Here is a 25,458-nt window from a genome sequence, read left to right as displayed (position 1 = left end):
AAGCAATTTTCTAGGCTCTAGGGGTTGTTTGATTCATACACACTCCCTCTCACACCGACTCCCAAGACTGGCAACTCTCCAATCTGCCAGCTTTCAGGCAGGGTGATCTCCTGTACAAAAAGACAGTCCCACTGGGAGTGGGGGAGCGGGGGAAAGACAGTCCCACTGATACTACCAGTCAGTCAGTTGGTGCCCTCCCAGTGGAGCAAGTGCAGCCCTGCGTTCTTGTTTATTGCTGGATGCTGCAAGTTTGCTTCCTCACACAGGATGTTTTGCGCCCATGTGAGAACTTGGGACTGTTCTGGACACTGGAGAGTACCAAAGGCTCATTTGAAAATGGAAGCTTTATTAATTTGAGTCATCCATACTAAATCTCCACTCACTGAAAACATGCCACCCTAATATTATTCTCAAAAGCAAGACGTTATTATTTTATTACTGTCAATAACAATCAAGTATTTACACACTTTCCTTCCCTGTGCTGCCCCATTGCCACCCCAAATGCAAGTGTTGGAGTTAAAGACATGGGAGATTCAAAGGCTCTTCTCTATGTCCCTCTGGTGAGCCACACACTCAGCAATGCTAACCCGCTTGCTACTTTGTGCAAATTAGAAATAGGCATCCCTTCCTCAAGGCTCGTTACTTCATCAGTAGAAAATTGGTGTAACAAATTGGTTTTGATGAAAAGGGAACTGCTATTGGCTAGAACACTACATTCATAAATATACAAGATTATGGTGTCTAAAACAGAAATGGCAATGGCTTAGAGAGGGGCACAACCTGCATAATGGTGGCAGCACTTGTCCATGTCCAGCCCACATTTCCTCTATTATTTGTCTACCTTCTCCCCTTCCTTAAAGACCAAATTCAAGGCTCACCTTTCCACAACCATGTGGCTCACATGATCACCTGCCACGCCCAGCTTTTCTGATCACCTGCTGTACTTAACTGCCTTGGCACTCTGTAGTCACTGTAGTCCAGTTGTCTTTGGGCACAGCTTCCCATTACAAGTACAGGTTCCTTGAAACCAGGATCCATGTGTTAATACTTTTGTACCTATAGTCCGTGCACATGCTCAGGGCTTACTAAATATCTGTTGGTAAAAGTTTATGATACAATGAAATGATGTTGATATATTTTTCCATTTTTCTTTTTTTATAATGTTTTCTTTTTCTCTCTCTTTTTTTTTTTTTATTCTATTTCCTTTATATCATTTTTCTTGAAAGCAGCACTTCAATCATGCTCACTGACCTAGGTTGATCTTGAAGTAAACAAAATAACTAAACATGTTACTAACACTGTACTGAGAATTTCTTTTTTGAGAAATCATTTTTCTTCTCAAATAATGAACAATGACATGTTCTGAATGCATTCTGAAAGCAGCCCTGAGATACATCTACTCTTTCTCCTGTTTGCAGCTTACTCTCTACTCAGGAAGGTTTGAAGAGTTCCAGAGCACACTGACGAAAAGCAACGAAGTGTTCGCCACTTTCAAACAGGAAATGGATAAAGTGAGTATTCTTACTTATTGCCCATTTTCTACCCTGGCATTTTCTATCCTGACAGGCAATTCTCTTTTGGTTTTATAGGTGGGATTGAGGTTTGGGCTGCATATTTTTTTTTTTTTTACTGGTAAATATCTGGTAATCTGAGCAAGAGTCCAAAAATGCTAGGATACATTTTCACTCTGAGGAAGAATAACTGTTTTCCTATTCCACGAACAACTTAAAAAAAAAGATAAGAACTAGAAATTTAACATTATGTTGTATATACTGATGTCAAAAAATATTTAAAAAACAACTTTTATGCAAATATACAAAAGTAGAAGTTAGAGTAGGAAATACCATTGTATAGGATCCTTCTTAGAAGGGAAGATGTGTGATATGATATAATTGGCACCCTGAATAATAAGATGGAAGCCTGAATTCAAGTTCTGGTGTGTTCTTGCTCATCAAGTAGCACTGGGCAATTCACTTCACCTCCCTGAATTTATTTTTTTTAATCTATAGAGATATTACGTCTCTTGCCTACCTCATAAGATTGTCAAGTTCAAATAAATTAATGTATTTTAGAAGGGTTTTAAACTTTTTAAGAGTCCTTTACAAATACAAGGTACTAAGATTATTATTGGATCTAATGTTTAAATCTTGTTCAATTCAGTGTTTTCCCAATCAATGTCAGAACTGTGTTTCTGAGCAGGCATTGGCATTGATCATTTTAAGTGTAGAAAGCATCCTTTAAAAGATATTTTCATAAAATAATCTGATAAATTTCACAATTAAGTGAGCAAACTTAAGAAGGTTGACACTTATTAAGAGTTACCATTCTCCCAATCCAGGGTAAATCCACCCATTTTTAAAAACTTTTTTTTTTTTAATTCTAGAGTTTTAAGATTGGAATAAATATTAGAAGAGAAAAAATCTTTTTACTTCAAAATTATATAGTTTTAAGGTTAGAATAACTATTAAACCAGGAGTTCTTAACCTGGAGTTCATTTATGGACTTAAGTAGTTGACCAGAGCATTCCCTATTAGCAAAAAAAAACTGATGTGCATATTTGCATTTTTCTGAAGTTTACACTTCAGATTTCATCAAATTCTTACAGGAATCAATGAACTTTAAAAGTTTATAAACTACTAACTTGATTAATATACGATCAAAATTTAAAAACCCAGCTTCTCTGTAGAGCCAGGGGCTGGCAGTCTAGGCCCAGCCTCTGGCCTTCCTGCGTACCTGCCTCAGGCAGCTCAGCACCAAGCAGCAAGTGCCCCTGTCTGGTTCATCCAGGGAACTCGCACCTGATCTCATGCCTTGTTCTTCACTCCACCCAAGCAGAGAGGTGATCCTACAACCAAGAATGTGAGCAGTCTCAATTTCAAAAAAACAGGCTACATTATATCATTTCTCTATCCGCTACACCCAGCCCCAGGCCTAGTGACCAGCAGATACTCCCTGTACATGTTGCATTAAATGGAATAAAATAACTACAGCCCCATTCTTCTGTTAATTCATCTTAATATTACTCCACTTCTCTAAGCCTCAGTTTCCCCATTTATAAAATGGGGATTAGAATGAAACCTTCCTTATGGGACTGTTTCAAGGATGAAATAAATAATGCATGCAATTACATTTGGTGAACTTTACCTCAATCTACAAACATAAAGACTGAGAAAATAGAAAGCTGCTTTTGTGTGGCTGCTTCTCAAATGTGCCCAGATAGTATCAACATTTTAATGGCTAAAAGGCCATGGCAGCTTTCTCACCATGAGAGTCTTCTATTCAACAAAGCAAATAACCTACATTGCAAGCTTATCCATGGGACTCAATAAAGATATTATTTTAAATGGAAGGAAAAGCAATGATAAAAGTATGCCCCTAAGTCGTTTCCCTTTTCCTGAATTGGCTCAGGTGCAAATAAGTTTGCTCACCACTGACCCAGATGGCTCAGAAATAAATCATGACTCCCCTGCAATCTTCATTCTTGACATTGAGCATTTGTTTGCTCCAGCAGCTGGTAACAGAAGGACTTCTCTTGATGTCATACATGGAATTAATATTTCCTTGATATATTAACTCTTCAGGATTAACACTAAAAAACTCTAATTTCTGCAGACAACAAAGAAAATGAAGAAGCTGGAAAAGGACACAGCCACGTGGAAAGCCCGGTTTGAGAGCTGTAACAAGGCTCTCTTGGACATGATCGAAGAGGTGAGGAAGTTTTTCCCTCAGCTTTTATCCTCCATGTCAAGTTAAAATATTCATATTTTGGAATATGATAACCTGATAATAGTACAAATGATTATGTTTGGAAAAGAGCTGAATTGTTTGGAGAAGTGACATATTAAGTTTTAATAAAAATAATAAGAGCAAAGGTCATTTAGAATTGGGTCTGGACTCATAAAGAGCTTTGTCACATGCTTACTTGTTAATTCAATAGCTGTCCTCAGAGCAGCAACACAACACACCTGTGAATTCCTTAAGGGTAGGATGAGTGTCTTACTTTACTTTTTTTGAATGTCCCCACTGCCTGGCACAAAAACAGGTGCAGAATTAGTTAATTAATTGATTTGAATATACTAAGAGAAGACACCAGCCCAACCACTCAGTGTATGTACTATTTTATACGCAGATACGGAGATATACCTTTCTAATTTCTCTAACAGGCATTTAAATACTGATATCAAGCAGGCTTTGATTAGGTTTTGAGACTCTAAAGGCAAAGATATTACTACATGGCCCCTGCCCTGACTGGCAGGGCTTACAGGTGAAGGCCTGTCCATGTAAACAAGCGAAAAAAAGGTATTAACAGGAAAGAGTAATCAAAAGGTACGGGTGACGGAGTGAGATACATAGGAACATTTTCATGCACAAATACACCAACATTTCTAGAGGAAAGAATTGAACAGTTTGAGCAGCCAGCACCATGAATTAGTATATGGTGAGTTTCTATGGTTGTAATTACTGTTCTAACAATTCATCCCAAATTGCAACCATTTCCAAAGAGATAGGCTTATTACTCATCAACATAAATCAGATTGTTGCTGGGATTAGCACATAGCAGTTTATTCATAGAATAGTTTAGGCATTGCTAAGGGCTGAGTCCCAATCCATCTCATTCATCTTGTTACAAGTTTTGCTTCTGTCTCCTTAGTCTTAGAAGCAGAAAATGTGTCTACTTTAAGACATGGGAGGCTCTGGAGCAGAGCAGAAAGAAGCCTTGCCATTGTTTTTCCCCTAACAAACAGACAATGGTGATTAAAATTCTACCAGTCTAGCACACAATGAGTAGATAAATTCCAGAATAAATGGTTTTGCTTGTCTCCAGAGAGCATCCTGGCCATTTTGCTTTTCATATCAGTTTATGTACATACGTGTTTCTGTGTGTTTTCAAATCACAGAAAGCGCTGAGAGCTAAAGAATACGAGTGCTTCGTGATGAAAATTGGGAGACTAGAGAACCTCTGTCGTGCTTTACAAGAAGAGAGAAATGAACTCTACAAAAAAATCAGAGAGACAAAAACATCTGAAAAGGATGACCAAAGTCAGCACACCTCCGATGAAGAGCCAGAGTCAAATGTCTCTGTGGATGAAGAGGTTGGTGCAGAGGAGGCCAAGCGTGTGCAAAACGCCGTGGAAAATCTGGCCATGGCCTTCATGGTAATTCATCATCCAGAGTCAACCCCACAACAGTCCAAAGAAAGCCAACCAGAATCCGGCAGTCCTCATGGGAGCGGTGACACTGCCCTCGAGGAGCCAGAACAACCCCATCTGGTCAATTCAGGGGAGTCAGAGAGTCCCCAGCCTGCCCCCACTCCTCAGGCTGAAGCCCCGGGAGGCAGTGAGGCAGAACTTCTCTCCAAGACCAGTAATCCCCCTGCTGGGTTGGAAGCAGAAGCCCAAGGCGAGGGTCTCCTCGCTGGAGCACAGGCTCAGCAGCAGTCCTGCAAGCCAGGAGCAGAAGCTTCGGGTCAGACCCCTCAGTCCCCAGCCAAGGCCCCCCTACAGAGGGTAGAGGCGAGTGGTCCTGCGCCACCATCCCCAGAAGATAGGCAAGGGCCAGCTGGGGTGCCTGGGGGTGAGCCCAGTAGGCAGCCCCCTCCAGCAGCAGCAGAGGAGCTACCCCCAGGGGCCTCGGACAGGCCCCAGCTGCCCGAAGTGACCGACACCAATCTGGAAGGTGTAGACTAGGCCTCACCGTGCCTTCAGAGGCTGTTCTTGACTCTTTGAACCTTGGTCACAACAGATTGTCTTCTGAAAGAGGCATTAAGGGCTAGGCATGGCAAATGGAAGAGAATTAGGATCAAGACAATTTTTAACGTTATGCAGAGCACATTCATTAAGACTTTGCTATTTGTTCTCAATTTATAACTGATTTGGAGCTTTTCTATTTAACACCGGTTGATAGTATTATATAATTTTCCCAAATGGCAACGACACATACCAATAGCAAATTCATATTACTTTTCCATTAAGATGATAATGTCTCAATCAACAATAAGATTTGGTAAAGACTTCTACTATGATATATAAATTCAGAAAATGTGATGTTCTATTTACTTCCACATATTTCATAGTAATTTATGGATGTCCAGATTCCATTTAAATAGTATATGTACATAATATATGCAAACGGGTTTATTTATATGTATATATGCATGCATAGGTGTATGGATATATACATAAATTTATACACATAAATATATACTTATATACATGTATAAGATATATACATATATATAAATGTATATATTACACATATATTTCTCTCCTTCATGGATTTTTCTCTATGCAAAATATTTAGATGCTCATCAAAAAATTATCTCCTACTTGCACTTGGGACTTTGATAGACTAATGGTCTATGAATCAGAAGTAGGTTCAGAATACAAGTACTTAGGCTATCATTACACTGGGCAAAAATAAGTCACCCAGTTGTAGATCAATAAATTCAACCAACTGATCAAATGACAGAAGAATGGTTGGGTTAGACTGCAAGTCTGTGCATGGACACAAAGATGGCCACCAGAGACCCTAAACAGAAAAGGGGAACAATGGCTTAGCCCATTGCGTTGCAGCCCCCTCCTGTGGTCAGGCCGCCCAGAGTGGAAAGGATTGGAAGTGGGAAAGGGAGTGAGGGATTGAGGGGTTGAGGGACCTCAGAGTGGGAAGAGGCTGTGCTCTGGTCCCCTGCCTCTTATGCTACAAATGTTTCAAGACAGAATATTCACCTCTTGCTATCACTGTCTATATTCTCAAAGCATCTGCTCCCTCCTTCCAAACTCCCTTCTTCGCAGCTGGAAATTATAGCCAACCCTCAGCTCAATTAATGCTAAATAAAACTGTTATTGTTCCAAAACAGAAATCCACACAGGGTCTCAACATGAGTGATGAGGCTTACAAACCAACACATTTTCTGCTTTGAGGATTTCTCTGCAGACCAGAGTACAAAGCAAAACATAAATGGGTCCCTACACAAAATGATTTGAAAAATGGTGAGGATTCAGGAAAAGGCAAAAGCTGGAAACACCTGGGGTTGTCTACATGAGTATTACATTATCATTGCTTGACAAGAACCTCTAGTGATACTGACAGCATAGATTACCTAGGGTAAAGGAAGGCTGCAAAGATGAAATAGGAAGGAAGAGAGGGAGGGAGGGGAAAAGAAGAGAAGGAGGAAGGGAAAAGAGAGGAAAGAAAAAAAAAAGTCTAATTCAATCCTACCTTAATAGTTGAACTTAAGTAGAAAAATGGATAAAAGCAAGATTCTCTACTATGCATCCAGGAAATCATTCTTCAATGTTGCATGTGGCTGTTTGCCAAGGCACACAAAGCACTTCTAGGCAGCAGCCATATGCTACAAGAATTGTAAACTGCATACAATTTGTTTGAAGTAGACAGTGAGGGTAATAACAAAATTGCTACGCAGGAAAAAAAGTCAGGAAAAAAGTATGCTGCTATTTAAGAATCTGTGTATTTTTAAAGGCTTAAAATATTATAACCACAAGGTATCCAGCCAAATTCAACATTACTGGAAGTCTTAGAGATTTAAGCATTCACTTAATTCAAAGCTAAATATTCACCATAAAAATCCAGGAGGGTCTCCTTCCCCACTACTCACAGAGGCTGAAGTTCCAAGAATGGCATAAGATTAGAGAATCATAGGAAAGTCTCAGTCTGAATGTTTAGCAAGAGAAACAGGCATGAGAGGAGCAAAAATCCAGTAAATCAAATATTCCAACACCCAAAGTTCATTATGTTCATCCAAAAGGCTTTCATAGCAACACATAACTCACCATGGTGTGTATCTTGGGAAGAGTTTCAGGTAGAATAACTTCCCTAAAATTTGTAAAGGCTTTGGGAGAATTATTTTCATATTCCAAGAATGTTTCATTATAGTCCTTTGTGTTAGAATTTGGCCTTACTAATTATAACAATAACTCATAAAGAACTGAAAGCAGAAGAAATATCTGTCCTTTGTCAAGTTCAAGTAACTATTTTTAGAGATGCCAAGTCTACTTTCTAGAAACACTAGAATTGTTGGTACTTTATAAATTATGTATCTATTAAAAAGGTACTTCTCTTCCCAAATTCTCTAGTAGTGCTTTTGTTTATTTTTATTCTATTTTTATTTCTGTTACTTCTATGTTTCAACAATACCTAACAAAAATTATGGTTTTATTCTATTTTTGGTTGAGCTTGTGGTAACTGAGTAGAATTACATGGAGTCAATACTTTGAAAATATTGGAGGGAGAAAGAAAGGGAGGGAGGGAAGAAGAGAGGGAGAGAGAACATATAATGATGAGGCTACAGTCAAAAGTCACTGAGGCCTAGAAGAGAAGGAGCTAGGAACAGAATGCCCAGGGCTAACGAGAGAACAAAACCAGACTCCTCTGCCAGGCTGTCCAGCCGGTGGACAATTACCACAGACCAAAATGTGTCTCTTCAGTCCCAGTCTCCCAAAGAACCATGTTTTCACAGGTTTCTCTGCCATGTTTCCTGTGAAAAACACTCTGAGGAGTAAGAACGGGAGTGTAGAAGGTATCAGTTCACTGTTCCTCTCTCCAGTTCTCCTGACTGCTCCAAGAATTGAAGAACTCTAACAAGAACTGAAGAGGCCCAGCTGTTCTGCCTTTTGATTTTTCTCTCTTCTCCGTCCATATTGGCCTAGGAGGGTGTTTCGGGAAAATCCCGGGACGGTATAGAAAAACTGCCCTCTAAACTGAGATGGAGCCGAGAGACCAAAGAATGACTCAGCCAAGTCCAGCTTGGTGAGTTAGATAAGCTGCTCTTGGTCAGCGCCGGAATCCTCCAGACATCTAGCCCTGGTCGGGACAGGACCTCTCCCGGCACACACTCCTGGGCGGCGGCAGTTCTCCGGAGAGTAAGATGTCTCTGCATCTGCCCATCCCTGGGGTGGCTTTAAATCCCTTCCCAGGAGTGAGGCAGAGCTCTCGCACTGTACCATCACATGTTCCCACTGAAACCAATCAGGCAAGCCCGGGACAATCATCATGCACCTTCATATCCCCCGTGTTACATTAATGATATTATAATTCTCCACTAGGCAGGGATTTTAGTATTACAACGAGCTAAACTGTATTATAGGTCAGCTAAAGCAGTTCTAAAGCAGTCAGGGCCGGTTTACACTGGTTGTTTCTCTGCCTCAAGAAAGGGCTAAGGCACATTTCTTGTGCCTTGTAACTATCCTTTGGCATTTGCTTAATCTATTTTGTAACAATTTTGCTGAGCACTCCAAGCTAGCACAGCACAATGTTCTTTGTGTGGTGGAGAACTTGCATTTTTCCCTCAAAGGGGCTTCTCAACATAGCATTTCCTAGCATGCCTGGAGAAAAAAATGACTTGGCTAGAAAGAGAAAAAAGGTTAAACCTGCCCTTGATGCTGCTTTTGCTTCTTTTTGCCTGGTATAGATACACATTTTTAAAATAACCCCTTTTTTTGAGTTATATGAGTAGTATGTGCTCATGGTAAAACAGACTTTTCAGTAAGACTAACAAGAACAGGAAAGCAAGATTATTTCAAGAAAATTTCTTCAGCCCATTCTCCTCTAACCAGTAGTTAAAAGCAGAATTTAGAACAAAATAAAATATTTTAAAATGTAAAGAATTTGCCAAAAGAAGATATGAAATAAAAATGATGACTCTGGCCTCCAAAGTTTGTTCCCATCATAAACTGGTAAGGAGGTTTAGGAGGCCAGTAGGGTGTAAGGCTTCAATTTTCACAAGGTTTAGACAATTTCCATTTCTGTACTTTAGAACTTGAAAATTAAAGTTATCATTAGATCAGCCATGAGGGCTCTCCATGGGAACAGAAGCTTTCACAAGATAGTAATGAAGATTTTCCTCCACTCTGTTGCGTCCTCAACACCTGAAGTTAAGTCTCCTCGGTCCTATCTCCTGATAGAAGTTCCGCAAATGCTAGTTGCCGCTGCATGTGCATGAGAAGGTACAGGCGTGCACATAAACACGCATGCATAAAATCTGACCTAGGTTTGATTCTGTTCCTGTAGGTATTTCCACCAGTGTTTTCAATGGATGCTTAGTATTATCTTTCGTGACAAGGACAAACCATAAAAAAGAATCATTTCCTGTATGAATAAGGATATCTGATAGAATCACTTAACTAGCAAAATAAACCTAGAAGTTCATTGATTCATGGCACAAAAATTACTCACAGAAGCTATTTCACCTCACTGGGAGATAACAAAAGGGATAAATCACTTCAATGGCGCAATCAAGCCCGGTTGGCTAAATCCAAGTGCAGTCCTTCCTGCTGGCTTTTAGAGCCCAAGATTTCTATTAATGCCAATGTCTATCCCACATTAACTTTGCATTTTTCTAAAAGTGATATAATGTTCAATTACCTCATGTCATAACTAAAACATACCTATGTGTAAAACTCATTATTTCAGAGCTGGCAGTCAGTTGATGACATTTGATGTCAAATTACACAAAAATCACCATAGAAGCCAAGCAAGAAGACATTATGTTAAGAGAGAGAAACGAAGAGAAAAAAAAGACTTTCAAGTTGATAAATATTACATATAATGTACATACATACATATGTATTTTTCAAAGAAAATTTGAAAGTGAGAGTTCAGACTTATAGCTATAGTATAAAAGGAAAAATTAAAAGATACAACCTTAAGCCTACTAAGAGCATGAAAGGAAGAGGCTCCCAAACTTGGGAGCCCTTTGTGACAGCAAAACAGCAATTAAGGACAGTGACTAATACACTTCAACACCCCAGCTCCAACTGGGGGTATTTTCACAAACATGATTTCGGTGTTGCTGCTTTGTCTTTCTTCTTGCTTGCCTTTCTTTTAAAATAATAAATGCATTCTTTTCTTATAAAATGATAAAATCACATCACAAAACGTTTAGAAAATAGAGAAAAGAGAAAAATTACCCATAATTCCATTATGCTAATTTAACCACTGTCACCATTCACTATATCACAGGATATTTTAAATTAGTGAAATGTCTTTTTAAATTGAACATTATGTTAGCTTGGCTTTTGAGGAGGGCACAGTAGTTCAAGGGAGAGTAATAGCTATTAATAGCTACCAGACTTGAGTGTTTACACTGTGTATTCAAATTTCATACGTTTTGCTATATAAACATGGAAGCATATTACATTAATTACAAAATAAACATGACTATGTAAATACAAAGGCATAGCATACGCATATGTTGGGTATGCCACACATCGCCCCTTAAATGTTGCACCACGCAGATACAGGTTTCCACGTAAGCCTCCTGGACATGAGGTAGAGTGAGGTCTTTATACTCACAGCTCAAAAAAATAAATAAAATACCAACTCTAGAAAAATACAAATGCAGTAGATAACAAACCAAGAGAAAAAGTCAAATTCCTATTTATGAAGTGACAAGAAAAATATGATAATACCATAAATCATAGCATTGGCTAAATAAAGGTCAAGGTTCTAAAACAAATCTAAACTCTTCAAAACTGATAAGACAGTTAATGGCTTTGTTGCTCTGGGGAAGTGACGGTCACCAGCATTAGCTCTATCATATCTATTGAGTTAGGCAAAGTTAAAAACCACTGTGAACCTGGGATTGCTCTAACATATGTACCGGGCAGATGTAGCAAGCCACGGAGTATTCAGAAATTCCATACACGAAAAACATTCAAAAGTCAGAGTTCAAATTTATAGAAACAGTGCAACCCTTTTCATCATACCTAAAGTCATGAGGTTAAATATATATCAGGTGATTGTACTGTTGGTGTGGTATCATAGGCCAGATCTATCAGAATATAGTAAATGCTCTACCCAAACCAGTGTCTTTCCCCACAGTCAGACTATTGTAACATTTTGAGTAAAGAAATTCATGTTCAATTCACTTGTCTTTTTTTAACATTCTTATCAAGGAATTATTCCTGGAACATAATTACTCAAGTCTAGTCAAAGACAGCACTAGTCCTGGAATCAGGCTATTCAATTTCTAGTCCCTATTCTGCTGCCAACCCACAGGGTGACTGTGCAAAGATTACTTAACATCTCCGGGCCTCACTTCACTCATCTATAAAATGAGAACCTTGGACCAGATGATATTTGAGGATTTGGTGTCTCTGATTAAATCCTCATGAGATTATGAAGTTATGTAGGGTTTTCTACTTTCCCAGGAGAGTTTTATTCTAAGAGACCTGCACATCACCTGGGGCACTTCTATTAAAATTCACACATGGGAAAGGAGACGAGAATTATTCAAATAAATATTTTTAATTTTAAAAATGAGATGAAGGAAGAATTAAGGATTATTCAACATATATTGCGGGCCTTCTATGTGTGAGGTTCTGTGCAGCCCCTAGGATGCTAAGGGTTACAAAGCTAAACAAAGGGTTCCAGGACCACCCACACCTTGACTCTGTGTGTTCACGATCAAAGCCACTTGTCTTCTAACTCAGCCCTGAGGATTCCTCCCATGACCTGTACTGGAAACTTGGTACCACAGGAAGGGGCTGGAAGATATTCTGAGCTGGCCCACTCACCCCAAAATATTGAGCAACTAAAAAAACAGGAAGGAGACTCCTGGGAGCATTTTTATTACAAATGATACCCAGATCTCCAAGTGGAAAAGTTTGGGTTCCTGCTCAAGAATGAGGGTTTTTATAAAATATGTTTGTGGTTATTTGTGTGTGTTTGTATACATGTGTGAGTGGGTACTTGTGTGGGAGAGTATGTATGAATATTTGTGTGGAATGTGTGCCAGTATGTGTAGTTTTGTGCAAGTATGTTGTATGTATGTAGTTCCATGCGAGTGTTTATAATTGCATATGACTGTATTTATGCATGATAAGTTGTATTATGTAAGTGTATACAGTTGTGTGCAAGTTTACAGTGTATGTGTATTAGAGCTGGGAACTGAAAGGCGGAAACACTGCAGATGTGATCTGAGTCACGCAGCTAGCTGGTTTTTCCTAGGATCACATCTTGCTGCAGACTTTTGTTTGCTCAACTAATCCTCTTTTGCTTACAATATCACAAGACTCACTTTTTTTAGGGTGACAATCTGCCTTCTCAACAAACAAGCAGGTGAGTGAGGCTGCAAGTATAGTACCATGAAATAATTGTACATACCTCCAGCCCAGGGGGACAGCCATCATGGACTTGCAGCTCCCATCCCCAGGCAAGGCAACGAGGATGTCTTAGAAATTCTCCACGCCATTCCTCACAGAGACCATCTGCAGAGCAGGGACCACAAGAACAGGTGGCAAACAGATTAATTTGATTCTAGCCTTCCCAAGTGAGAGGTGAGCTCTTCATGTGGTCACTGTCTCTAACCAGGGGCACATCCTTGGAAGCAGAGTTAAAGTTTCCTTCATTTCTGCTTCACTATCATCAGCTGATACCATGCCCCTGAATGTTAAGAATGTTTCTATGAACTAAAAATCCAAAGAGAAATAGTGTCCAATCCATTGATGTTTCAATCAGTGAGTCAGAAGGTAGCAAACCAGGACTGATTGATTGCAGATCCTGGTGGACACTCAGTCATGCCCATGACTCATTCTTTTCGCCAAGAGATTTTTCAGTGTGATACAATTCATCTCCCCAGAATATGTAGTATTGACTAACTGTGCTGTCATAGCTGGACCATCTGGCTGCTCCTTTGCCCAGTATTAGAAAAGTGATCTAGAAGTACGCCAATGCAGCCAGGGAGTAATTTAAAGCAATACCCAAAGGAAGGAGAAGGAAAGCTTTTTCTAACAAATTAATTGCCTGTCATACAAGTTAACAGATGATCTTTAGAAGTTAAAGGAAACAGAACAAATAAACATAAATAAAATTAAAAGACAAGAACAAAACAGGATAGTCACAATAAATGCAACAATGCATTAACAAACAGAAATAGTACAAAGCAATAAGAAAAACAAACAACTCAGAAGAAAGTGGGCAGAGGAGGGGGAGTGGGGTGGTAGGTGCATTGTCTGTAGAGGATTTTGAAATAGTAGTGAGACCAACTATGAGCCAGGTCTGCTTTTTATCATCAGCAGCACAGCAATCCTAAATAACGTCAGTGGCGGTCATCACCCCGGCCAGAGATGATCACTCTCGCCATGGCCCCACTCCCATTTGTAATCCCCTGGCACGGGATATGAATGGGCACTTTGTAGAAGGATAAATGCAAATGACTAAAACACATTAGGCAAATCAAAAAATAAAACAGTGAGATACTATCACTGTTGCTCATTAGAATGACAAAATTTTAAATATTGATAATACCCAGCCTTAGCAAGGATGAGGGCAAACGAGCACACTCATAAACTGTTGGTATGGTATTGGCTCATCTGTCTTTTTCGTGTCCATTTGCAGGTGTTCTTTCAAAGGGCAATTTGAGAGTATTTACTATAGTTTTCTAATATACAAAAATAAAAATTATTTAGCAAAGAGCGGACATATGGCTTTTGCCTGCCCATACAGACAGGGATACACTTTGGAGGAAGCGCTTTGCCCTGGATACACACAGTCCTGGTGGGACCATCAAGCACAGGGCCCTCCCCTCTCCCAGTCCTGGCCTCAGGGAGTGGGGCCTTCAGCAGCTTAACACTTGAAACAGTATTAAGTTCATAGATGGTGGCGGCTCCAGAATTTCCATAGAAGAAGGGCTTAAGGACTACAATCTTGTTGAAAGAGAGGCAGAAGGCTATTTGACTTGTCATGAAGTTACATTTGCTTCGTGCCAACCACATTCCAGTGGGCCCAAATTTACCAAGAAGGGTCCAGTCTAATCTAACTATTGGGTTTTTTCCTGCTGGAATTCTGGCTACCAAGGGGAAATAGCCTGAATGCAAAATCAAGTCAAGAGGAGGTCAGAGGACTTGCAAGATGAGAGGAGAGACATAATTCTGATAACCAAACTCCAGCTGGTCCTTTCAGATCAAATAGTTTCCCTTTTTCAGGGATGTGGTCCGGTTGCTGTTGTCTGCATCTACAGGGCTCTGAGTAACAGACATGAGCAGAAGACTGAATGTCTAAATTGTGGTGGCATGCCAAAAAGAAAGCAATCGAAATTATAATTGCCTTGTATCAAAATATTTTAAAAATATCCTTTCTCACTTTAATTTCTCAACTTATCTTTTAAAACTCTTTATTGCAAAAATGATGAATTATTACAAAATTCTTCTACTTATCCTACCACGTGGGTCAAGAAAGAGAACACAGTCAAGCAACCCAGAAGCTCCCCCCTCCTCCTCTCTAGAGGAAACCACTTTCTTAAACACGGGTTTGTTTTGCCTGTGTGTGCACATGTGTGCGTGTGTGTGTGTGTGTGTGTGTGTGTGTGTGTAAGGAGGAGGGTTTGTTATTTTTTTTTACTTTATGAACGTATTGTTTTACGTCTGGCTTCCTTTACTTAAAACTATATGTGTGAGATTCATCCATATTGTGGCTTTTGGGAGTAGTTCGTTCTTTTGCATTTCATATGGTAATCTATAGTGTGAATATACCACAATTTATCTATACATTCCAATGTACATTGATGTTGAAATTGTTTCCAGTTATTGGCTACTACAAATAACATTGCTGCAACATTTGCTATATATATAACTGGGTGAGGAATTGGGGGGTTATTTGCATGTGTCTATTGGGCTATAGGAGATACTACCAATCAGTTTTCCAAAGAGATTGTACAAATTATTTCAACTACCAGTGTATGAGAGTTCCAGTTGCTGCATGTCCTCCCCAACCCATGGCATAGCAGTTGTTTTAATTTTAGCCATTTGGAGGTGTGTTGTAATATTTCACTATAGTTTTAATTTGCTTTCCCCTGATGACCAATGAGGTTGATCACCTTTTTGTATAGTTATTGGCCAAGTGGATATGCTCTTTTGTGACATGCACATTCATGATTTTTTCTTATTGGGTCATTTGTCTTTTTCTTGTTCATTTGTAAGAGTACTTTATATTTCTGAAAGGAGTACTTTATTAATTAATTGCAAATCAGTTCTCCTATTCTGCTAAAATAGCAGATATTCACCTTATAAACTAAAATACTGGCAAACAACAAATCCCACTGACTCATGGTTTCCCATTACTTTGTATAAGAGTTTGATATGTTTGAATTAGATAGAAAGAGAGGGCACATTGTTGGTTGCCTTTGTCTGTTTGGACTGTTATAACAAAATACCATAGACTGGGTGACTTATACACAACAGAAATTTATTTCTCACAGTTCTGGAGGCTGGGAAGTCTAAGATTAAGACACTAGCAGATTAATGCCTGGTGAGGACCCATTTCCTGATTCATAGATGGTGTCTTCACATGATAGGAAGTACAGGGCAGCTCTCTGGACCTCTTGTATAAGGGCACTAATCCCATTCATTAGGGCCCCGCTATCATGATCTAATCACTTCGCAAAGGCCCCACCTCCTGATATCATCACCTTAGGGGTAAGGATGTCAACATGTGAATTTTGGGGAGACACCAACCTTCAGTCCATAACATCAGTTGAGATTCAGCTGTTAGGAAATGAAGGATAATTACAGTGACCCTATTTTCTAAACCACAAGTAGAGAGACTGTCAGACAAGGCCTAACACTCTTGTATCAGCAAGAAGATAAAAGCTTTAGAAATCAAGACTGACCAGGAGAAGCCAGCATGTAGGTATAACAAATACAATTCCTTGCTGATTCAAGATATTCTAGATTTCACTAACTTGGTTCCAAGATAGGGTTTTAGGGAGTGGGCCATTTTGATGAGATTTTCCAGACCAGAGTTACAGGAGGGAAGGGCCTGCCTGCTGTCCCAGCCTCCTAGCTGCTCCCAGACACATCTGCAGGGAGCCAGATAACTGCCTCCTAACCTGCTTATTTTAGCCCAGTGGCTTAGCTTCTTGACGTCTCCAGTCTCACGGTCAGATTCCAAAGGCCCTTGCTCTGAAATGGCCTGTAAGCAGGGACAAACAGCAGCAGCTGCCACCACACTGATAATGGGTTTGTGCTGCCGCTTGTCCAAAAAGGCTGCTTTGAGTTGATGATTTGCATTCCTGCCTGCCCAAACCTATAGCCTCCTGCTGCGGCCAGCTTCAGCACAGAGAGAACAGCAGTGCCACCTACTGAACCGCTGGAGATGTAGCCAGCGTCTCGGGCCCGGCAAGCCTGCTTGTCACTAACTCTGGCAGGACTGCCACACCCAGCAAAGGGACTGAAAACCACCTTTGTCCTGTGATTAAGTAGGCCTCCTCTTCTGCCAACTTCAGTGATTGTTTAGCACTGTGAGGCTGAAAAAGTCTCAAGGAAGTTTATTCTGGTCTGAACAAATGAAACCAAATTGCAGTTGGGATCCAGGCTGCGTTCCACTTCAGCAGAAATGTGCAAGCCTGCAAATGCAGAGTGCAACACCGAATACAGTTAGTAAGTATTTGCCCTGCGCTAGACACTGGGTGAGGCACCAGGAGTAGAAGTATGAAGGATCTACACTAGGAAAGCAATAGAAAGACAGCAAACCTATACCTGTGTCCCACAATTCACAAAATACACTCAAGGAACTCAGCCATAATATACTCCCAGGGAGTATATCTCAAAGGACGGAATTGGGGGATCTGCATTTTCTATTTTTCCCTGGCTTCTCTTTCCGCTGTCACCAAGCTTAGATTCAGAAGTCATGAAGACTTCTTCAAGGGTTTTTTGGGTTTTCTTAAATCATCAATTAACAAGTAATATATTTGGAATTTTGTTCACAAAATAGCCACTTTGCAGATCCCCTAAGTATCTGCTTGGCCTGCTTCTTGAAAAACCTTGCTAGGACAACTCTCCAAGTGCCAAATCCTTCCCCTGAATTCACAAATGTCTGTCTGTGTGTTAATAGCACACTTCTGATAAAAATTCATAAAATACATTTTTTAATGTTTTCAGTTGTCAGTTTAATGTTTTCTGCTGTCAAGCAGAAAACCTTACTTAAATACATGCATATATACATGTGGACATACTTAAATTAGTAATGAAGTACCCCATTAAACCAAGCACCCAGCACACACTGATTTGGTGACACATCTGCAGCTGGGCAGCAGAATCTGAACACAAGAGGAACTGCCACCTACTGAAAGAGACGAATGCTTCAGCCGCTGTGCACAGCTGCCAGGCAGGCACATGCTAATGAGCTATATAGGTGTGACTCCTCCTCTAAGAGGAGACCAGACAAATACAAATAATGGGAAATAGGCAAAGCAGTGTCATGTCAGACACTATATTTGTAGATTTCAGACAGAGTACAATATTCAAAAACTAAACTAAAATTTCTTCAGCTAGTACTGTGAGAATTACATATGAGGTAGAATGGGACAGATGTTAATCCTGCTAAAGTTTCTGGTATTTCACTATGATTTTACTTTTGAATACAGTCCAGGTGGGCCATAATTTAAGTAGTATGTATTAAGCATGTATGTTAGTTCTTATTTTCACTGATAAATATTCAATCATCATGTTTCCCACCCATTTCTACTCTCTTCTTTTTGCAAGCTTCTGTGCAAAGTATTAACAGTTTTGAAAACATGTTTCCATTCCATCTTTCACCTATTTACCTGATAGACTTTTCTTATGTGACTTATTCCTTAATTCCCATGATTCAGTTGAAAGGGGGATTTAGCACAGCAACATAAGCCTAGGCTGCTGTCAGCTGCTACAAATCTACATGGAGGCATTAGGTGCGCTGCTAGGAGAACAGGCACACACCACCCTGGGCATCTCTCAGAACCTTCCACAAAATTCTGAGGCCACTCCAAGCCTCATTCTTGCCAGAATCTACACTGTTCTGAGGATACACCTCATAGCTCACCCAGGTCTTTTTCCCTTTTTTTTTTTTTTTAAGACAGGGTCTCTCTCTGTGTCGCCTGGGCTAGAGTGCAGTAGTGTCGTCATAGCTCACAGCAACCTCAAACTCCTGGGCTCAAGTGATCCTCCTGCCTCAACCTCCTGAGTAGCTGGGACTACAGTTGCGTGCCACCACATCTGGCTACTTTCTCTATTTTTTATAGAGATGGGGTTTTGCTATTGCTCAGGCTGGTCTCTAACTCCTGACCTCAAGCAATCCTCCTGCCTCAGCCTCCCAAAGTGCTAGGATTACAAGCATGAGCACCGTGCCCAGCCCCAGGTCTCTTTTTGAAGTATACAAAACTGGACAGGGTACAGAGGCTGAGCATCAGCTTCCATCCTCCTTTCTTCTCCCTCCTGCCCCAACCCTCAAGGTCAGCAAGGAACTGTCAACCGTCACCTAGCCAAGTCAAAAATGCTCAAGGATGGGAGATAGCCTTTATAAAAATAAATATGAAATTAAACAAAGTGAAATAAAATAATCATAGTCTCTTATATGTGAAGGAACCTTAAAACTCCAATTCAGCCTCTTAATAGCTAATATTTGTTAAACATATTCCACTTTGCATATATTGTATTATTTATTCTCCCCAATAATGCTGTAAGGAAGATATTATTATTATCCTGTTCTACAAATGAAGCAGCTGAGGCTGGGAGAGGTTCAATAACATGCCCAAGGTCATCCAGTGAGGAAGAGACAGTGCAGCATTGGAATACAAGCTGTCTGAGTCTAGAACCCCTCTAAATTATTTGGTCTGCATAACATGATGATTCCTGCTTCCTCTTACTTCCACCATCCTTGATCTATCCCTTCAGCCGTAAGGGTATCTGATTCCTCCTCCACATGACAGAGGTCAGAGGTGCTGTCTCTTCTAGCTAATCACCCAGGTCTTTCATCACACCTCATATGACATGGTTTTTATTTCCCTTAATCTCCAGGCCCTCTAATCCAACATGCTCTATTTGGTCTATGTCTCCCCAGATTGTGTTACCCAGATGCCAGGTGCTAATATATCACAACCTGGACGTGGCTTAACAAGTGCGGTGTAGAAAGGCATTCCAGACCAGCGCTGTCCGATGCAACCCTGCACAGGGGTGGCAACGTTCCGTACCTGTGCTGTCCTCCTCAGTGGGCAGTAGCCACGCTTGGCTATTGAGTGCTTGAAACATGGTTACTGCAACCGAGGAGTGAAATTTTACATTTTTTCTAACTAATTTTGTTTTACCTGGCCACACTTGGTAAATGCTAAGTATTAGACAGTGTAGTTCTAGATTCTCTATTCTATATCACAGCCGATCCACGTTCTCAATGATAATGTCATCCCCATCCTGTAATATGCAATTGGCTTCTGGGACTCCTGAGCATACATTATATTTATCTCTGACAATTGTCACCTCATGTCATTCAGAATATTTAGGACCTCTGATGCTTTGTGTCACCTGCCAGTTGCCTAAGCATACTTGCTATATCTTCACAGAATACAGCTAATGACATAATAGTTATAAATGTAGCTGACATTCACTGAGGGCTTACTAAGTGCCGAATTGCACTATGCACTCCAGCACTCTACATACATCCCATCTAAACCCAGGACTATCTGGTTTCACAGCCTACACTCGTAGCTACTGACTAGACTGCCGTCCATATCAGAGAAACACATACACACACACACGCACACACACAGGGAGCAACACTTGAAACTTTCTTCCACTTACACTTCAGTTATTAACCTACATTTTGCATACCATCTTTCAGTCGCAATTGTCCTTGCATTCAAGACAATATTTTTATCATGTTCACAAGAATTTCATGAGATTCTTTGTCAAATCTCTTGTTGCAACACATATTTGCAATGTGCGTTAACACTGCCCTGAACTACCTAACAACTTCTTAAGAAAAAGAATGAGATCAATCTACCATGATTTCTTCTTAAACTAATCCTCCTGACTTTTGAAGATATTTAATACTCATTCTCTTCTTAGTAATTCACAGCCAAGAGCACATTTCCGTGTCCATCAAGAAGAATGTGAAAACCAGGACATTAATGGCAACTTCATTTCAGCAAGCTGTCTAACATGCCAAACAGGGTAGAGAGATGCATTTGAAGTTTAGAGCAAAGAGCAGTTTGCTCTAAAGCAAGACTTCGAATAAGAATGTTAAAAAAGATTCATATGTATCCCAGGACATCAGATGAGATTGTTTTTTCCTATTGCTCCAATTTCAGTTCAAGTCCCAAGACGGAGTATAAGTGCTAAGGCATGCCACATTCTGAAGAGTGGAGCTGGAGTGCCTTTGCAGAACTTTCTTAGGAGGTGGCCTCAAACTACCATCAGTAGTCTGTCAACCATCATCAGCTTATATTTGAGAAAATTAGAACGACGAAGAGAGGAAACACTAGTGGGAGTGGAAGTCTTTAAAGAGAATTGTCAGACTGCTGAGTGATTTCTCTCTCCTCCCTTTGACAGGGTATATAGTATAAGAAAACTTAAGAGATGGGTAGAGAAAAACTAAAAAGCATCCAGAGACATAGGGGAAAAAAAAAAAAGAAACAAGAGAATACATTGTCATGGAAACCAAGGGAAGAAAGTGCTTCAAGAAAAAGGGAGTAGGCAGCTTTATCAGGTGCTGCTAAGAGATTAAGCTAAGAAATGAAAAGCATTTATTGTATTTAGCAATAATGGGACATTGGCTTCCTTGATTAGAGCAATTTCCCCAGAGTGATGAGGGCGGAACTGAGCATGCAGCAGGTGAAGCGCTAATGAGAGAAAATTCAGATAATTCTTTGAATTATGCTGTGAAAGGAGAAAGAGAGAGAGAGAGAGAGAGAGAGAGAGAGAAAGACTAGCAACTGAAGGTAAATATAAATTCTAGGGAAGAATTTTTAAGATTTAAAATTAAGAGTATATTTATCCAAAGGAAAAGAAATCAGTGTACCAAGGAGGTATCTGTCCCCTCTCCATGCTCACTGCAGCACTAGTCACAATAGCCAATAACTGGAATCAGCCTGGGTATCCAATAGCAGATGAATGGATAAGGAAAATGTGGAATTTATATAAATACACACACACTCACAGTAGAATACTATTCAGCCATAAAGAAGAATGAAATCTTGCCATTCACAGCAACATGGATGAACCTGGAGGATATTACGTTAAATGAAATGAGTCAGGCACAGAATGACAAATACCACATGTTTTCACTCATATGTGGGAGCTTAAAAACTGCTCATAGAAGTAGAGACTAGAATTGTGGTTACTAGAGGTGAGAAGTAGGGTGAGGGGAGATGGGGAGAGGATGGTTAATGGATAAAAAAATCACAGCTAGATAGGAGGAATAAGCTCCAGTGTTCTATAGCACAGTATAAGGTGACTACAGTTAACAATAATTTATTGTATATTTTCAAACAGCTAGAAGAGAGGCTTTTGAATGTTCCCAACACAAAGAAGTGACAAATGTTTGAGGTGATGGTTATGCTACATATCCTGATTTGATCATTACACATTGTATTCATGTATTGAAACATCACACTGTACCCCATGAATATATACAATTATTATGTGTCAATTAAAAATACTTACTAAAAACAAGAAAATTAAGAGTATAAAGCACTCAAGGAAAATTAACCTGCAGTTTTGTATGTACTATACAGGGACCATATCCTATAGTGTGTGAAAGTTATGGGTCTTGAAGAGCTAAGTGTACATACACACACATAACTTTTTAATAATATTTAAAACAAAGATCAAAGTTCATTTGTTTAAGTCCTATTGCTCTAACAAAAATAAAATAGAAAAGGAACCAAATGATCATTCAAAGTTTGAAATTCCAAAAATGGCCAATTTGTGCAACAGTGGAAGACTTGATCAAGGTTCCTGAGAAGTCGGGGCTGATTCAGTTAAACCAAAGGCACATGATTTGCATCACTCAAATGGCCCTGGGTTAGTCCAATAGAATAAGAATATATAACCATGTATACATGAATATGATCTATGCTGGTTAGATTCCTGATAAAGTCAGTCTCTGACAGGTTTATAAACTATACTATGTAACTAGATACAATAGAGAAACTTTCAAATGGAAATTTTATATCATGTCATTTCAATCCAAAGAAAATAATGAAACTAAGAATATATAACTGTTAGAAAAGAAAGCAGTAGTTACAGTGTGGATAATACAGTAGGTAATGGGCTATAGCATTATAGAAGGGTTAGGTTACACTGAGTAAGAAGCATTTGATTTTCTCTGGTACTTGCATCTTGGAGGCCAGTCTAGGGCCTCTCTCCAGCATGGCTGTCCAGCGTTATCCCCAAGTGTTAAGTTAGCCAGTGTGAGCAGGGGGTCATGCTTTCTGTTTTCTATTTATTCTTTCACACAAATAAATAAACAGACAAACCAACCAACCAAGCACTGAAGAGCCACAGGGAACTCTGGAAGAATCCGGACTAAGAGAATCTCTGATACAGCAGAAGGAAATAGGTAAAATGTATTAGTGTTGTCAAAAGACAAAATTTCAACAAACTTAGTTAAATATTCTAATTGGCTTTCATTTTTGACTCATTAATTGGGCAGCATCTCATTTAGAAATAGACAGATGCTATGCTGGGCATGGCAGAACAGTCAGTTTTAATAATAAGCAGGAACAAGGAAACATAATACAAAAGCATATTACAAAAAGTGGACTGGTTACTTTCCTTCCAAGGGTTAAAGCAGAAGGGATTTCCTTATCCTGCCAGCTAACACTGGCCTATCTAGGGACTTGGCTACATCTCTCTCCTGATTTCTTGGGAGGTCAGATAAACAACTTTGTTTCGGTTTGGTGACGTGGAGCTTTGGCATGAGCACCTCCATTGTGGTTTGGTCTGTCCTGTTGGCGCCTAGTACAGGGGCTCCGTCCAAAACAACGGCCTCCATACATTTCACTTAACAGAGAAAAATGGGCAACTCTTTAAAGATAAGAAAGATGGAATAAAGTTTTGAATATTGTGAAGTTTGGTGATTTGGTGACAAAAAGTTGAGGGATTTTTTTAATTGATTTCAAGGTGAAGTAAAAGGCAAAAGTTATCTTCTATGAATGAGGAGGAGGGGTTGGTGGCTTAGGTTTAAAGAGAACAAAGAGATTTAAAAAATAAAGAATTAAAACGTGCCAGGAAGAATGGGGGAGGAAAACTGATTAAAAGAGTAAGAAATTATAGACTGATTGAGACTGGACATGGACCAGGAAGGTAAAATGGCCCCAAATGCAAGGTGTGGGGTGTTCCGCGGCAGTGGCCCAGTAGGTGTAGGCATGGAGAAGATGGACAAGGTCCTCTAGGGTCGGTGTTTTGTCACTTATGTTACAAGGAGTAACAAGAAGAGTTGAAGCTCCAGGCCAGGAAGTCTAGGCTGGATTTGGGGTACCAGTCACTCAATAAATCTTTGCCAACAGAAAAAGAAAAGAAAATTAGAAACTAGAAAGCTAATAGGAACTTCTCATCAAACCTAATAACTAAGCCCTTTGTCTTTGCATCCTAAATCTGTCTCCATCCTCTCCACCTCTCTCCACTTCCAGTCTCACCACAGGGTCACCAGCATCCCTTACCTCCCAACTCATCCCCCCACATCCACCGTTGATCACGGCATCCCGAAATTTCTTCTTAAATACCTAAACCTCTCTTGCTTTTGCCTGCTCAGAATCCTTCCACGGTGTGCTAGTGGGGGTCCTCACTAAATGGAGGCCTTTCGACCACACTGCATAGGACGTGGTCTTGTATTTCTCCCACTCTACAGGTACTATCATCTGACATGCTCCAGGTAGCAAATGTCCCTCTTCAAATGTATAGCCCAGATCTAGACACCAAGACAACATTAGACATGCAAGGGTGTTATTAGGGGAGATGCCCAAGAGAGAAAATAGGGGAGAGACACAGGAGCCTGGAAGAGCTGTCAGACCATGATGCGAGTCTGACCCCACATGAAGAAGAAAGGGAAGGAGGTGGACAGAAGTGCCTGGGACCACCATGGAGTCTAAGGAAACCAAGGCAAGGCTGCAGGGGGAAGTCCTCAGCTAGGGATGGGCCTGCCTTGATCCTTGACAGCCCCGCGTGACCAGGCATTGGCTGGAGCTGCCGGCGCCTGCCTTGGAGCACACACATAGCTGCTGGCCCTTGGTTCATTTTGCTCCCTGTCACTGGAGGTCTGTGAGGCCCACTCTTAAAGCCACTACAAATGGCTTCCCATTACCCTTTGGCTAAAATTTCAAATCCTTAAAAAAGCCTCACAGACCCTATACATTCTGGCCTCCACCCACCACTCCAGCCTTGCCTTGGCTTTGCACTGTTCCAGCCATCTCAGACTTCTCTCGGTTCTGGAAACACATCGCGCTCAGTCTTCCCCATCAAGGCCTTTATTAATTCTGCATCCCCTGCCAGGAAAGCTTGCCCTGGTCCCACCTCAGATCTGCCTAGCTATATTTTTTTTACTCAGTCTTTATTCAATAAAATGCCATCTCCCCTACCCTCCTGTCTATGTCCCTCAGACTGGGTTATATGCGCCATCACATGCTCCTATAGCAGTCAGTTCTTCTCCCGTGTATTAACAGAATGAGTCACATGGGTAAGGATCTGTCTAGAC

At 40.3% G+C, this 25,458-nt stretch overlaps 1 protein-coding gene across 1 annotated transcript in view; it reads left to right on the top strand.

Annotated features, from left to right (window-relative positions):
* TXLNB (taxilin beta) overlaps positions 1-5,687 on the top strand; it is a 40,997-nt gene extending 35,310 nt beyond the window's left edge. Inside the window, exons 8-10 of the mRNA XM_069488676.1 lie at positions 1,419-1,511; positions 3,613-3,708; positions 4,899-5,687. Coding sequence (XP_069344777.1) covers positions 1,419-1,511; positions 3,613-3,708; positions 4,899-5,687 — 978 coding nt within the window. The remainder of the gene's footprint in view (positions 1-1,418; positions 1,512-3,612; positions 3,709-4,898) is intronic.
* Positions 5,688-25,458: the final 19,771 nt, after the last annotated feature.

Source organism: Eulemur rufifrons, chromosome 15 (assembly GCF_041146395.1).
Source record: "Eulemur rufifrons isolate Redbay chromosome 15, OSU_ERuf_1, whole genome shotgun sequence".
Classification (NCBI taxonomy): Eukaryota; Metazoa; Chordata; class Mammalia; order Primates; family Lemuridae; genus Eulemur; species Eulemur rufifrons.
The sequence above is the reverse complement of the archived record's forward strand: the minus strand, read 5'-3'. Positions and strand labels throughout refer to the sequence as shown.